The sequence below is a fragment of the Macrobrachium nipponense genome, chromosome 11, assembly GCF_015104395.2.
Source record: "Macrobrachium nipponense isolate FS-2020 chromosome 11, ASM1510439v2, whole genome shotgun sequence".
Lineage (NCBI taxonomy): Eukaryota > Metazoa > Arthropoda > Malacostraca > Decapoda > Palaemonidae > Macrobrachium > Macrobrachium nipponense.
In genome coordinates, this window is record NC_061087.1 from 93,025,519 (window position 1) to 93,038,968 (window position 13,450).

The following is a 13,450-nucleotide window of genomic DNA, read 5'->3' on the forward strand; positions in this document are numbered from 1 at the left end:
TGTTGTGGATTGGATATCTCCTGCATAGTGAATTCAACCATGAATCTGAAGATAGAAAAGGTTGAATATGGCGGTGACTACTTTGCTGCTTCTACTGCAATCAAACAGCTTTTACTATACGCCTCTCTCTCTCTCTCTCTCTCTCTCTCTCCTCTCTCCTTTATATATATATATATATAATATATATATAATATATAAATAATAAGAATATAATATTATACATACAATTGTATAATAATATATATTATATTATATATATATATACTAGGTATGTATATTCTCTTCTCTCTCTCCTCCTCTCTCCTCTCTCTCTAAGATATATATATCATATATCGTTTAATATATATATATATATATAATATATGTATATATGTGTGTGTGTGTGTGTGTGTGTGTGCTCATTTGCTCATTCAAGATATTTATGCAAAAGGTAGCAGACCCTATTCATTAGTACTACGTAGGTATCGCGTGGCGTACTTCACTGCATCGTGTCCTTCAACGTCCTTGACCCACGAGGAAATCCTGATTTAATGAGAAAAATGTGTGTTATTTGGTTCATTTTAAATAATTCAAGCTTAACCGTAACGGTATTGGGATTCAAAAGTCACTTCCATCGTAGGACGGCTCTAGGAATTTTGAAAAAAGGTACCGGATTGACTTCCGGAAGTTATTGTATCAACAAATCATTCTTACGAAATCTTCAACCCCCCAATAATGCAAGTTAAACCCCCGACCCCATTCGTGCTGTCGGTTTGAAATCTCTGTTACCTCTATACAATCATGTAGGTATCCCCCCCACTTTTCTTTTACCCCATTTTAGCCCTGGCGCCTAAGTTGAGCAAGAGGTTCCTTAGCTCCGCCCCCTACCATCGTACCACCTATGACGTCATGCGATGTCACTTCATCCTCGTTTCGTTGTCTCCCCGCCAAGTTTTATGTGGAGTTTTGAATGTGTTCTTCCTGGGTGCTAGACGGTTCATACAACCAATCTGCGGTTCGGAACCGGTCGCCCTCGGCGCCGAGAAAGAAAATTAATTAAAGGAATGATTGCTCTGTCAAATGTAAATGAGAAGAATTTTCCTCGGTGGTAACTAAGCTCCGCCCCCACCTCAGTCCAATAAAACCAGCAGCCACGTGGGTCAGAGTTTATATTCTAACGGACTCGCGTCGAATCTACGTCGGTCGCGGAGTGGATTATTCGTCACTGGAAAACCCATTATTGACGAGAAATTCCGCTGTCAAAATTGAACGTTGACGCAGTTAGAATATCGCTTACACTTGTGAAGTACGCAATAATATTTATCGCTATTTAAAATCAAGCCTTAAATCATGAATCTGTTCAGTGTGGCACTACTCTTCGTCTGCCTCGTCCTTAAAGGAGTGTCATCGTTGCCCAATTTCATGACCCAAGATGACCTCAGTGACGGTCAGCATGAAATCCGGATTCACCTAAACGGCATCAACGCCAAACAAACCTCCGTGGGACACGACCAAGGGAGTGAAAGGTACGTGGAAAATCCGAGCGGGAAAACTACGAGAAGATTCTCCTAACTCGTTTAGTCTTAATAGGCTACGGTAGGCCTATTATTTTGGTGAGGGGGGTTCTTGGCGGTATTTTTTATTTATTTTTTTATTTTTTTTTTTTTTTTACTGCGGATACAACGGATACAAAGTACTTAATTTACGGATGCTTCGCTGATAAATGCTTGATTTTATCTTTGCAATACCGATACACTATGGCAACTAATTTTATCATTTTAACAAAATACGGTGACTTTGACTTACGTTTTGTGTAAGCAGGTCGTGTCTGAGATGACCGAATAATGACATGCAGACATGTAAGTCTGAAAGACCTGTCTAAAAAATTTCAGTCATTGTTGACCTTAGATTGACGGATGAACTGTGAGCTTCTCTGAATGGCAAGAACTCACATAACCGGCTTTGTAAGTCAACCGAATTATCAGGTAGCTTCGACACCGCTCTTTTCTCTCTCTCTCTCTCTCTCTCCGTAAGAATGCTGCACTTGCTTTTTTTGGCCTAAGTGTTAGGCCTAGATGAGGTTCACCCCCTGAGGGGGAGAGTCATAAATAGTTTCAAACCGCCTGATATTCAGCCGAGTAAAATTTAGGCTTAAGCCAAACAAACAGGAGAAAATAATGTTAGGCTTAAGCCATGGCCAGTATTTGCGAGAAAGTACTTGTTTACAGTTTAAACGGGTTTCTGAGTAAACTGGATAAGGTTTGGAATGATTTTTAAATCAAATATGAAAAATACAAAGTAGACTGAATATTACTGAAGATAAATTTTTATTTGTTTATGCTTAAAATAAAAAAAAAGCAGGATTTAAAAGAAAAAAAGTCGTGGTTAATGCCTTAGATTTTTGGGCTCATTTATGATTACTAATATTATACCATCCCGTAATAACAGTAGTTTATTTTGACGCTAAGCGTGTACGCAACATTCATCAAAGCATCGGGGCATTATGTCAGAGGCGAGGGAATTGTAAGTGTCTTATATATATATATTAAATCATTGCATAATATATAAGAATTATGTAGAAAAAAGTCATGATTTGACTGATCTTTTGATCGCGTGTGAATTACGTCCGAAAAATTGCTATGCTCCCTTTCATAAACTATTCTATTTCGAAGTACTTACCGTGACAGACAAAGCAGAGATGAGTGAAAAAGCGAAATAGTCTCCTTATAGGAGAGTTGAAACAGAAGGACCGGATTACACAAGATTAGCACAATTTTCAGTATAAATACACACTAATATATATATATATTATTATATATATATATATCATATATATATATATATATATATATATATATATATAATACAGCTTTAAATTTATTCCTCAACATCAAGTATATCCACAGGCGTGAACAGGGTACCAGTATGTATGCAACCTGTTCTCGTTTTCTTGAACCTGAACCAGCCTATAGTTGAAATATCAATACCATCCTTTCGGGAAACGTCATTGTTCCAGCTTTTAAAATGCTTGGCAACACGGGCCATTGTTTCCAAAGAAGTTAAAAATAGGATCGTATTGTGTAAAGCAATTCCCTCTTATTAGGGAACACACGGAGAGGAACGTAAAAATGGCCTTACGACTGACAGATGTACGAGAGAGGGGGAGAGAGAGAGGGCGCGCGCGCGAGTCTTTCGTTTGTAGCCTTTTTTTTGTTTTACCTGAGGCCGGGATCAAATGAGCTCGCGACGTCACCGTGATATTTATATGTTCTGTTTTTTAGTGTAATTAAATGTTAGCTTTGAATCTCTTCGTTTTATGGTTATCCGGTGGTATGTTAATTTTCATCCGTATTTACCACCAACTTATTTTCCTTTATATTTGGCCAGTTTTACTTTCAACTTTCCGGTAGGCAATGGCACACGCAAACGCGCTGTTGCGTTTACACCCTGATGAGATTATGCCTCAATTGAATGCCGTATCGTAGCAACATCGGCCTACCCAGAGCTAATAACCAACAGTTTCCTTCTTTTTGTCCTTCACAGCGGTCTAGTCCTTCGACAAGTAAGCCACCATCGACACATGGTCACCCTCATATACGTGGGCGAAGTGCAAGAGGGCCTGGGTGTGGACGGCTTATCGCTGAGGGACTGCGAAGTGACTTCGGACGCCACGGAACTGGATAAGTTCCTGGAAACGTTCAGAAAAGATATTGAAACCGCGCAGGCAATAGCTGAAGGTAATGTAGCCCTATCGTATATGTTCTTTTGTTATTAAACTCGTATAATGTATAAAAGGGTGCACGTATTGTGCGGTGGAGATTCGACGCACTGCTTATGCGTTATACAGTTGTATGAAAAGGTTTTTGTTGTAGGTGATTTTGCACGTAAGTTTTATCCCTTATACTCGTAATAGTATGAATAGTTGCTATTGATTTTTTCTTTATTAGTTGTATATAAAATAAATATATAGAAGTGCATACGTGCGTGCGTGTAACAAAATAAATTTATAAAAGTATATAAAGTAAATATATAAAAGTGCATACGTGCGTACGTGTGAGAAACGTGTAAAATTTAAACCCATGAACTCTGCCAATATTCATAATCGACTAAATATCTGTTGGCTGAATTCTGTTTATGCACTCTGCGACAGGTTCGAGTAACGGAGTCTTCCACAACACAAGTTACGTTCCAGTTACAAGCGAGGACGAGATTCCAGAGTATCTCAGACCGGTTCTACACTTTCGACAGCTAAGAGCTGTGGTAGGTTGAAGTTTTAGACTCATTCTTGTCATTTGGATTTTATAGATGAAACATTTTGTGATATAGTTTAAGCAATTTTGATTTCTTAGGCTTAAGTATGTTCATTATCTTTCTCTCTCTGAGAGAGAGAGAGAGAGAGACCCACTTTGTTTAGTAACTGTCAGTGGAAAGAATATTTAGTAAAGTGACTTTCGTTTTCTTTTCAGTGCAAAGCTCACCACCGCAATGTGCGCAGATCTGTGAAGCTTTCCAGGCGCCAGGAAGACTCTTCACGCGAGCTGGAACCTCCAACACTATCCAGGTAGGAAACGCCTTGCAACATGATTAAAAGATTCGATCATTCAGATGACTCGTGTAATTGCAACTCAATCATTGTGCATTCAAAATTGCAACCTCCTGCATTGCCTCATGATATTTGTACACAGAAAAAATATGCATGGAATATGCCATGATTACAGTTAATGACTGCATAAGAGAACAATTGTAAAATATGTATGACTACTTTTTGTATCAAGATAATTGAATGTCATGTACAAAAATTATGAAGTTCCCTTTTATAGAATGGCATACTCTCGAATGCATGTAGCTTCATTGATTTTGTTTACCCTGGGAACTGGGGAAAAAATATTAGTCTTAGTATGTTGGACATTGCAGATAGTAGACGGGAAGAGTAATATTAGTCTTATATAATTATATGCTGCCGTTGCTTCAACCAATATCTCCCTCAGACCAACACCTGTCGCCTTCTCTCACCCCTCCCCCTTCTCTGTCTCTCTCTCACACACAGTTTAAAACTGTATCAGACCCCGTTGCTTTTTAGACTTAGTCTTGTAGTAGCTATGGATGTCGGACTGTCTTTAGATTTGGAGTCGACTTTTCCTTTTCTTTTTTTATGGCTGTTTCTCGTTGATCGTTTTCGGCCGGTTGTGTCTTTTCTCTGTGGTATATGAATGATATTCTGAGCCGGTGTGGTATATATATGTATATATATATATATATATATATATATATATATATATATATATATATATATTATATAAATTACCCACACGCATACATGGTACTATATTTGTGTGTCTCATATGAGACTACATAAATATGGTGATGTACGATGCTGTATAAACGGCGGAACCGGTTATTCAGATGTCGTTTCTTTCGTCTTGTGCTTAGCCGGTTATAGAAGTAAGCTTATTCTCTGCTGGCGTATATCATCTTAGTGAAGGCTGAGGTGGGGGGTCAGTTTTGAAAATGGACCTCCCAAATTCTCCAACCATTGCAAAGCATATGGAGCAACCAGGATGGTATTTCACGGTTGTGCTACAAGCAGGGACACCAGAGCATCTGCTCTGTAAGGACATGCCCAACAAGTATCATTGCCAAAGCCAATTTCCGTAGCTTGATGTATTTCGCAACAGCTATTTTTCCGATTAATATCTGTGATCAATAATACGGGTAACTAATATGATATTTTTGAAGATTTAATGCAACTGACAATATAAGCTACTGTGTGACGTTACACTTATTGTGAATTAAACTGCTTTTCCATGTGGTTTCTGTTTGTTTTACGCTTTTGTTGCAATTATTGTCTTTCTGTCTTTCATGCTGTCCTGTGGTGTGGTTCTTTAGCTTAGCTGTGACTCGTCCTTACCTGACAATTACGAGGAGTTTCTGAATTTATAATACGAAGTATAAAGCATGCCTTTTATATAACGATTCGGGGTAAAGATCTATAAAGTAATAAAAACACTTCTCTTGAAATTGTAACATGAATTTGTATGTAATCTGCACTCTGCAAAGGCATGGTTTCGAATTTGAGAAACTCTTGATTAAGCTTCCTCTTTCGGCCTTAATGCAATATTTTTGGCTGCCATATAAACACAATCTTACATTCAGAAACTTTACAATATATAATTACACTATATATATATATATATATATATATATATATATATATATATACATATATATATATATATATATATATACATAGATGCATATATAATCTTATAATGGGTGTATGTACATGCACACTCACACTTACATACACGCATTCATTCACCTTAGCATGTCATCTTGAGTTTGACCTTTCCTTTACTGTGCTTGCATTACTTTGTTGTCCTTTGTTTGCATGATGCATTTTTTCCTCATTTGTTTTTGTTTTTCCTTGCTATCCTTCATAAGTGTGCTCGTTTGATTTCCTTTTGCTTTTGAACATGCAATGATAATAACCAGGAGTTTATTTTTGTATTTTGTTCAATTTTTGTTAATGCAAAATCCCATTAACATTTGTGTTAATCATTTTGGTTTTTTCGTTAGCCCACCTTTTTTGTATGTAAAAGTATAAAATCCACATATTCCCAGAAAATAGTAGTAAACCAATGTCATTTGTTCGGTTTTGTTTCTTTTCATTTATCAAGAACTATGTTGATAAATCTTGCTCAGTTCTCTTTTGCATTTAAAAGTTTCGTTTAAAACACAAACTAAGTTCTACAAACTAACGTGTAAATTCCAATATACGCTCACGTTTCTACATAATTGCATATAAAGATACTGTCCATTTCATGTACAATACGCGCGCACATGTATTAATAAAAAATTAATGGTGGTTTACGAGTCCCTGCATACATCACATGCATAGTATAAAGAATTTTGCGCGACCACATCCAACGAATTTGAGACTTCTTGTACCACAAATTCAGAGCTGTTCTTCTAACTTCATATAACATTATAATCCATACTAATAACAAAAGAGAATCTGGGCTGATTGTATCATCATTGGTGGAGGTCTTCTCTTCTGATTATTGGCAAAGGTAGTTTTCTAATAAGAAAGTATAAAAAAAACTTGTGAATATTTTCAAAATTACTCTCATAACTTATTCGGTTTTAATTAGTCTTTACCTCTGGCCCTCATGGAAAAGGACAGTTGTGATTATCCGCTAACAAACTGACTATTTAAGATTTGAAGAGAAAGTACATCAATATTTAAACAAAAATATACGAACTTAATGAACCTTAAGATATCTCTATGTAAGCCTCACAATGGATGGTGATACACTATAAGTTGGTGGGTCTATGAACGCTTTGGAGCATAATAAACCTCGATATGACAAATTGCGTGCACCAAGATACGTAACGCAATGTTATTAACTTGCATGCATCCGGAATAAGCTTCCAGGATAAAGAGCAAAAAAAAAAAAAAAAAGCTTAACAGAACATGAAACAGAACGGTGATCACTTTCTGATTAAATAACTCTATGAAACCATTTTAGAGGAGTCTGGATTACGCCATTTGCTTAAAGATAAAGACATGAATGGAACGCTTACGTCACACAGAGGTATGCGTATGCATGGAACTTTATTCTCATGAGCGGCAAAGACAAAAAAAAAAAGGAAGGAATGCTTTATTAAAATGATAATTACCCGGTCAATAATCACTGAAGAAAGTCGTCTTGATACATCAGTAAAATTCTGGACGCTGTTTGGTCTGCCTAGGCCAGAGGCAGCCGGACCCTGTTCAGTCAGCTGTTGTTGGACTCTGCTCCAAGACAAAGTGGCCTATTTTTTTTACCCATTCATTTTCTTTGAAAAAAAAAGTTCCCCCTGAGTCGGATCAAAAAGCATTACTGAGTCGGAAGTTTGGTTATGTTGTGTGTGGATACAGGAGCAAGCGGTGGGTGTTGAACGAGCTCCTGATCATGCCCGGTACCAAGTGGTGTGGCAACGAAGATTTGGCAGAGTCCTTCAGTGACCTCTCTGGGTTCGTTGGTGCCGACCACTGCTGTCGCCAACACGATATGTGCAACATCAACATCCCGGGCCTGACCAGGAAATTCGGCATCTACAACTCGCGCCTCACCACAGTTTCACACTGTGCCTGTGACGAAAGGTAAGGGCTGGAAACGGCCGGGGGGTTGTCCGGGAAGGAAGGCAAGAAACACGACCCGGAGGATATTGAGTGGGTCCTGCCATTGATAGGGGTAGGTAAGGGTAGGGGTGTGGTCTTCGTTCATTCAATCAGCCTTTCCCGAGGATCGGGGTCCCTTTGTAAGTTGCGTTTCTCTTCCTCGGGAATCAGTTCTGTGTTGGAGGAGGAAGTCTTGATAACTCGAAGTTGTTGAGAGAGGCGACTCGGTTGTGTTGTGGGAGATGTGAGGTAAGAAGTCTTGAGGCGAGCAGCTAGCTGTGTTTGAGTTGAAGGTAAGTCTTATTTAAAGATGTTTGTGTGTGTAACACAGCAGGTCACGGCGATCCGTTCTGGACAACCTTAGATTCCCTGCAACCAAGTGGTGCGGCGTCGGGTACTCTGCCACTGTGTATGGGGACCTCGGCGGTTCTTCTGGGGCTGACAAATGTTGCCGTCAGCACGACATGCATTGCCCCTACTACATAAAGTCCTTCGAGAAGAAATACGGCATCATGAACTGGAGTATTGGCACCATCAACCACTGCGCTTGTGATGAAAGGTAAGTGGGCCACTGGTCGTGCCGTATTAGGAATAAGGTTGCTAGAGGTAGTTTGGACTTCTCTAGCATTTGTTTTTATTTGTGTCTTAATGGACAAGTTTTTAAAAAATTATGTTACACATTAAAAAGTCAAAAATTATATACAGAAAACTGACCTAAAATGTTACTTAGGCCAGCCACATATTGAGCCATACACATTACTTTTTTATGAGGTGAAAATACCAATGGTCTGAAATGTTATCAAGTTCGCCTCGAAGGTGGCAGATTTTGGGAAAATGTTACATTGCTTGAAAGATACATAACTCCATGCTTGCAAACACAATAAAATTTCAACAAAAATCTACATAAGAAAAGCCAACAGGCAAAGCAGTTTCACTCCGATTTCATAATTGGGTTATCTCGCAAAGGTCGCGATGAACGATTTAAAAAAAACGACGGACGAGGGAAAAAAATCAGCATTATAGGACAATCATCACGAAACACGATAAAAATTTTTAAAGACAATATTGCAATATTAATCATCACTTCATGTACGCACCTAAGGCCCCTGATTCGTGGGGGTTCTGAAAGTTACATGATCTAGAAGCTTCTATTCTTCTTCTCTGCTGCACCAATCAAGACTTCGACCCAACCTTCGCATCCGCGCGATTTTGACATTTCTGCCTCTGTTCCGTCTTCCCCCTGCTCATAAAGAATTGGTCCTTCAGATAATGAAGTAGCTGCCCTTAGAGAACAGGATTAATGAGAGGAGAGAGAGAAAACGGGACGCGGGAATTTCCTCGCCGCCACGAATGCAAAACTTCAAGAGTTGCCAAGTAGTGAAGTCGGCAACTATTTTTCCCCGGCTGTCTGCTCTGCCGATCCGCTCGCCAGAGGTGGTACGATAGTGGTGTGATTTTGGGGGTTTCTGAGGGGGTAGAGGAAAGTGACCATAAGGACGTCTGAGGAGAGGGGGAGGGGGAGGGGGAGTAACAGGAAAACTCTCAGACAAGCGACAGATAACGTTGGAATGTTGGGGAAAGGGGAGGGCTGTAGGATTAATCTCATGGGGTCATGAAACTTGCAGGATATCTGTCCGTCCGTCTGTCATGTCTTTCTCTCTTTTGTAACTCGTGTAAAAGAAGGGAAAATAAGTATATTTAATCCCGTTTCCCTTTTGTATTCAAAGCAGGCTGTGGTACGAGTGATTCAAGCCTGAGGAAATGGAGAAGAGGTCACTGTGTCTAAAAATATCAAGATATCTCGTGAATGAGAACAGTAGATTCTGACAGGGGAAATGTTTAATGTATTTGACGGTATACCACTGATATTCTTAAAGAAAGAAACAAAAAGGGGGATGCCGTGATTTGACGAAGGACATGGTTAAAGGAATACACCCGGGTAAAGAATTCCCTACTCTTAATTTAACTCTTAATTAGCGGTGGGGGACTCTCTCTCTCTCTCTCTCTCTCTCTCGTGGAGGTACTCCACTTTTTGCTTCAAGGGTTCGTGAACCACAAGTTTTGACGCTGGCTCAAACAATTCTTCTCTCTCTCTCTCTCTCTCTCTCTCTCTCTCTCTCTCTCTCTACTTAGTACTGATGTTCTCTCGTGCAACCGCTTAGCAATAGCAAATGAAGGAGTCTATACAAAAGTTAATGATCTCGGAAAAAGAAAATCTTCAAGTTATAAAATAAGTTGAACATTCAGATGAGAAATCTTGATTCATTAAAATGTCTTGACACCTTTGACTTACTAGGATAATCAAATCTCTCGTACCAGCATTGATGTAACTGAAACCGGTATCAGATTATGAATGAATGCTTATCAGTGAACAACATTCGGATTTATCTAAAGGAGATAACATGTAGTCACAGCTACAAATACCTGTGGGTTATTGCTTGCGAACATTTAGAAATACCTGAGGGTTATTGCTTGCGAACGTTTAGAAATACCTGAGGGTTATTGCTTGCGACTGGAGCGAAGTTTTTTCCTTATGCATAGGAAATACCGTTAAATTATCAATTGAATGTAACGAACTATTATAGAAAAGTAAAACCATCCCGAAATCCTCTCGGCTAACGAACAAACACACCCGCCCTTCTAAAAGTTGTCTACCTTGACGAAAAATGGCTTTCGGCCTCCTGCACACTTGAAGGCATCTGGCTGACGTGTACACTGTGCCCTACTGTTCACCTTTAGGGACACACACACACACACGCCTATTTGTATACATATGCAAGAATAAGAGGGAAGGAGTAGGTCAATGCTATCTAACAAGTTGCTGCTACAAGCATCGTGCTATAAATATTACCATTGAAACTGATATCCTTGGTGACCTCTAAAGAAGAGGTACGAACTTGACATATTTCTGTAATAGGATATAGAGTATTAAGTAGGTTACTATGATGATAAAAACGGAGGAACGATATTGACTGCCCCCTTTCCTGGTATAAAGATGAAGGGTCACTTTAGCATTGCATATAGACTAATAATGTAGTTAGGGTATTTAAGGAAGAAGCTGCGATTAAATTCCGACAGTTTCACTGAATTCAATTAATATGTTCGTCGGCTTTACAGTGTAAAATACAAGTTCTGAAATTAGTCAGACAGGTTTGTGTTTGGATGGGGATCTTAGGAATACGGGACATGGCAATACGAAGAAAATAAACAAGAAATGGACGTGGCAGTACACGGAAAATAAACGCAAAATTCAAGGTGAATAAGAGAGAGAGAGGGACGGGGCTCTCTCGTCAGTTTGTACAGTGGGACCTTTTTGTTTTCAAAGCTGCCCGAAGGAAGCTCTTTTGGTGACAGTTACCTTGCTCGAGCGAGTGGATAGAACCCTATTTATAGACTATGACCTTAAATACCCCGGTAATAAAGTGCAGTGCAACAAATACCCCCCGGTACTTGAAGTGGCCTGCGGTGCCGCGTACCCGACACAAACATTCATTTAAACAAGCGGCGTGAGATGTCTCTGAAGGTAAGGTCGCTCAAGGACCTACTTGTTCTTTTTTCTTTTTCTTTTTATTTTTGTCTTCCGAGCCAGGGGCAGTGCCTGCCAGGGGGGAAGAGACGCTTGTCTTTGGGTGGGGGAGAGAGGGAGGAGGGGAGGATTTCAATGTAGAGTCGTGGCAAACTATTGCACGAAAGAATGCGGCCGTCAGGAGAGTGCGGTGGGGGTGTGTCCACATCTTTAGCCGTGTGATTGGCTCTCGGATGACCTCCGCAGCTCTCAGTGGCTCTGTGCTTACACACCCGCCATTTCACCTATCTTGATTGGCCTCCGTGCAAGTGTCTGAAAGATGCGTTTTGATTGGCGGAGGCGCTTGATGTCTACTTTTCAACGGCAGAGGCCCATTGGTCAACCTGCCATCGTACGATGTCGTCTGGAGGATTTTCTGGCGCCAAGATCGGGTTCTCCGGGCCGGGCCGTCTTGGGATCGTGGCGAGGGGGGGAGGGGTTCTGCAGATAGATAGCCAAGAAGTAGCGATTACCTTCATGGCAGAGGGAATATTTAGCTTTTTTCTTCACCCGGTTAATGCACTGCTTGGGGACTGTTCACCTTGCGAGAGAAAATTGCACCAAGAAGTTATAAATCAAGGGCGTTAGGGCCGATGATTCCCGGCGCATTTAATTTGACAGTACTCGAGGCAATGAACGAAATACGCCCCTCTCCCCCCTCCCTGTGCTCTTCCCCCATCCCTCGTTTAAAGTCTATTCTGAGTTTTCCCTCTCTTATGCTGGGGGGAAGCATCTCCGACATTGATCTCCGAGACTTAAAAATACTCTCGAGTATAGACCAAGTAGTTGTGTCCCCCGTGAATTCCTCTTCATTAACGGTGTATTATAAAAAGGGCTGCTGCTGCTGCGTCTCGCTTCTCAGGGGTCCTCTCTCTCTCTCTCTCTCTCTCTCTCTCTCTCTCTCTCTCTCTGTACATACACTGACTAGCAATGTATACTTATAAAACACACAAAACGCTTTCCTTTTTGTCTCGTAGAACTCGGTCATCATAGAAATTCTCTCTCTCTCTCTCTCTCTCTCTCTCTCTCTCTCTCTCTCTCTCCATTTAGCCTGAAGCAACTTTCACAGTTCCCCTTCCAAAGGACGACGTCGAGTTTGTAAAAAAAAAAAAAAGGGGGGGGGAATTTTTTTTTTTTTTTTTTTTTTCAGAAAAAGAAAAAATATTCGCTGCAAATTTTGCATCTGGATCTCGATTACACTTTCCTGATTCAATTTTCAAACATCTGTCCTGTAGTGAAATGGTCCACTGGCCGTAGCAGACTTTTTTTTTTTTTTCTTTCTTTCTTGTTTCCTTCGACGTTAACAAAAAAAAAAAAAAAAAAAAAAACACACACACACCCATTGTCACTTGAAATGAGCGCCAAAGTTACGTTAATTTGGCTGAAAAATTGTATATGACAGCTCCCGCCACGTATTTCTTGTCACTTTACCATACGTGTCTGCTGTTCAAATTGAACAGAGAATACCGTAACTGAGAATGAGTCTCAGCAGAAACAGTCGCGCTGTCAGCGCACCACAGGCGGTGCACTATGGGCATTAGTTAAAAGTTCTTTGCAGCGTCCCTTCGGCCTCTAGCTGCAATCCCTTTCAATCCTTTTAGTGGACCTTCGTTCATAGTCTCATTCTCTTATAACTTTACTTACCAACTTCACATAACTTTTTAATAATGCAACTGCCCGGTTTTCATCCTGCTACACCTTCACAACGTTTTTACTCTCGAGTTCAGTTTCAGCTATGAATG

The 13,450-nt window shown here is 40.0% G+C and overlaps 1 protein-coding gene across 3 annotated transcripts in view; it reads left to right on the forward strand.

Annotated features, from left to right (window-relative positions):
- Positions 1-1,139: 1,139 nt before the first annotated feature.
- LOC135207342 (uncharacterized) overlaps positions 1,140-13,450 on the forward strand; it is a 27,932-nt gene continuing 15,621 nt past the window's right edge. The window contains exons 1-5 of one of the 3 annotated variants that reach the window (XM_064239070.1): positions 1,140-1,505; positions 3,523-3,716; positions 4,130-4,239; positions 4,446-4,540; positions 7,901-8,125. In XM_064239070.1, the coding sequence (XP_064095140.1) occupies positions 1,330-1,505; positions 3,523-3,716; positions 4,130-4,239; positions 4,446-4,540; positions 7,901-8,125 (800 nt within the window). In that variant the 5' untranslated portion in view covers positions 1,140-1,329. Of the gene's footprint in view, positions 1,506-3,522; positions 3,717-4,129; positions 4,240-4,445; positions 4,541-7,900; positions 8,126-8,474; positions 8,703-13,450 lie in introns of all 3 variants that reach the window. The other 2 variants (XM_064239077.1, XM_064239060.1) reach the window with 2 other exon arrangements.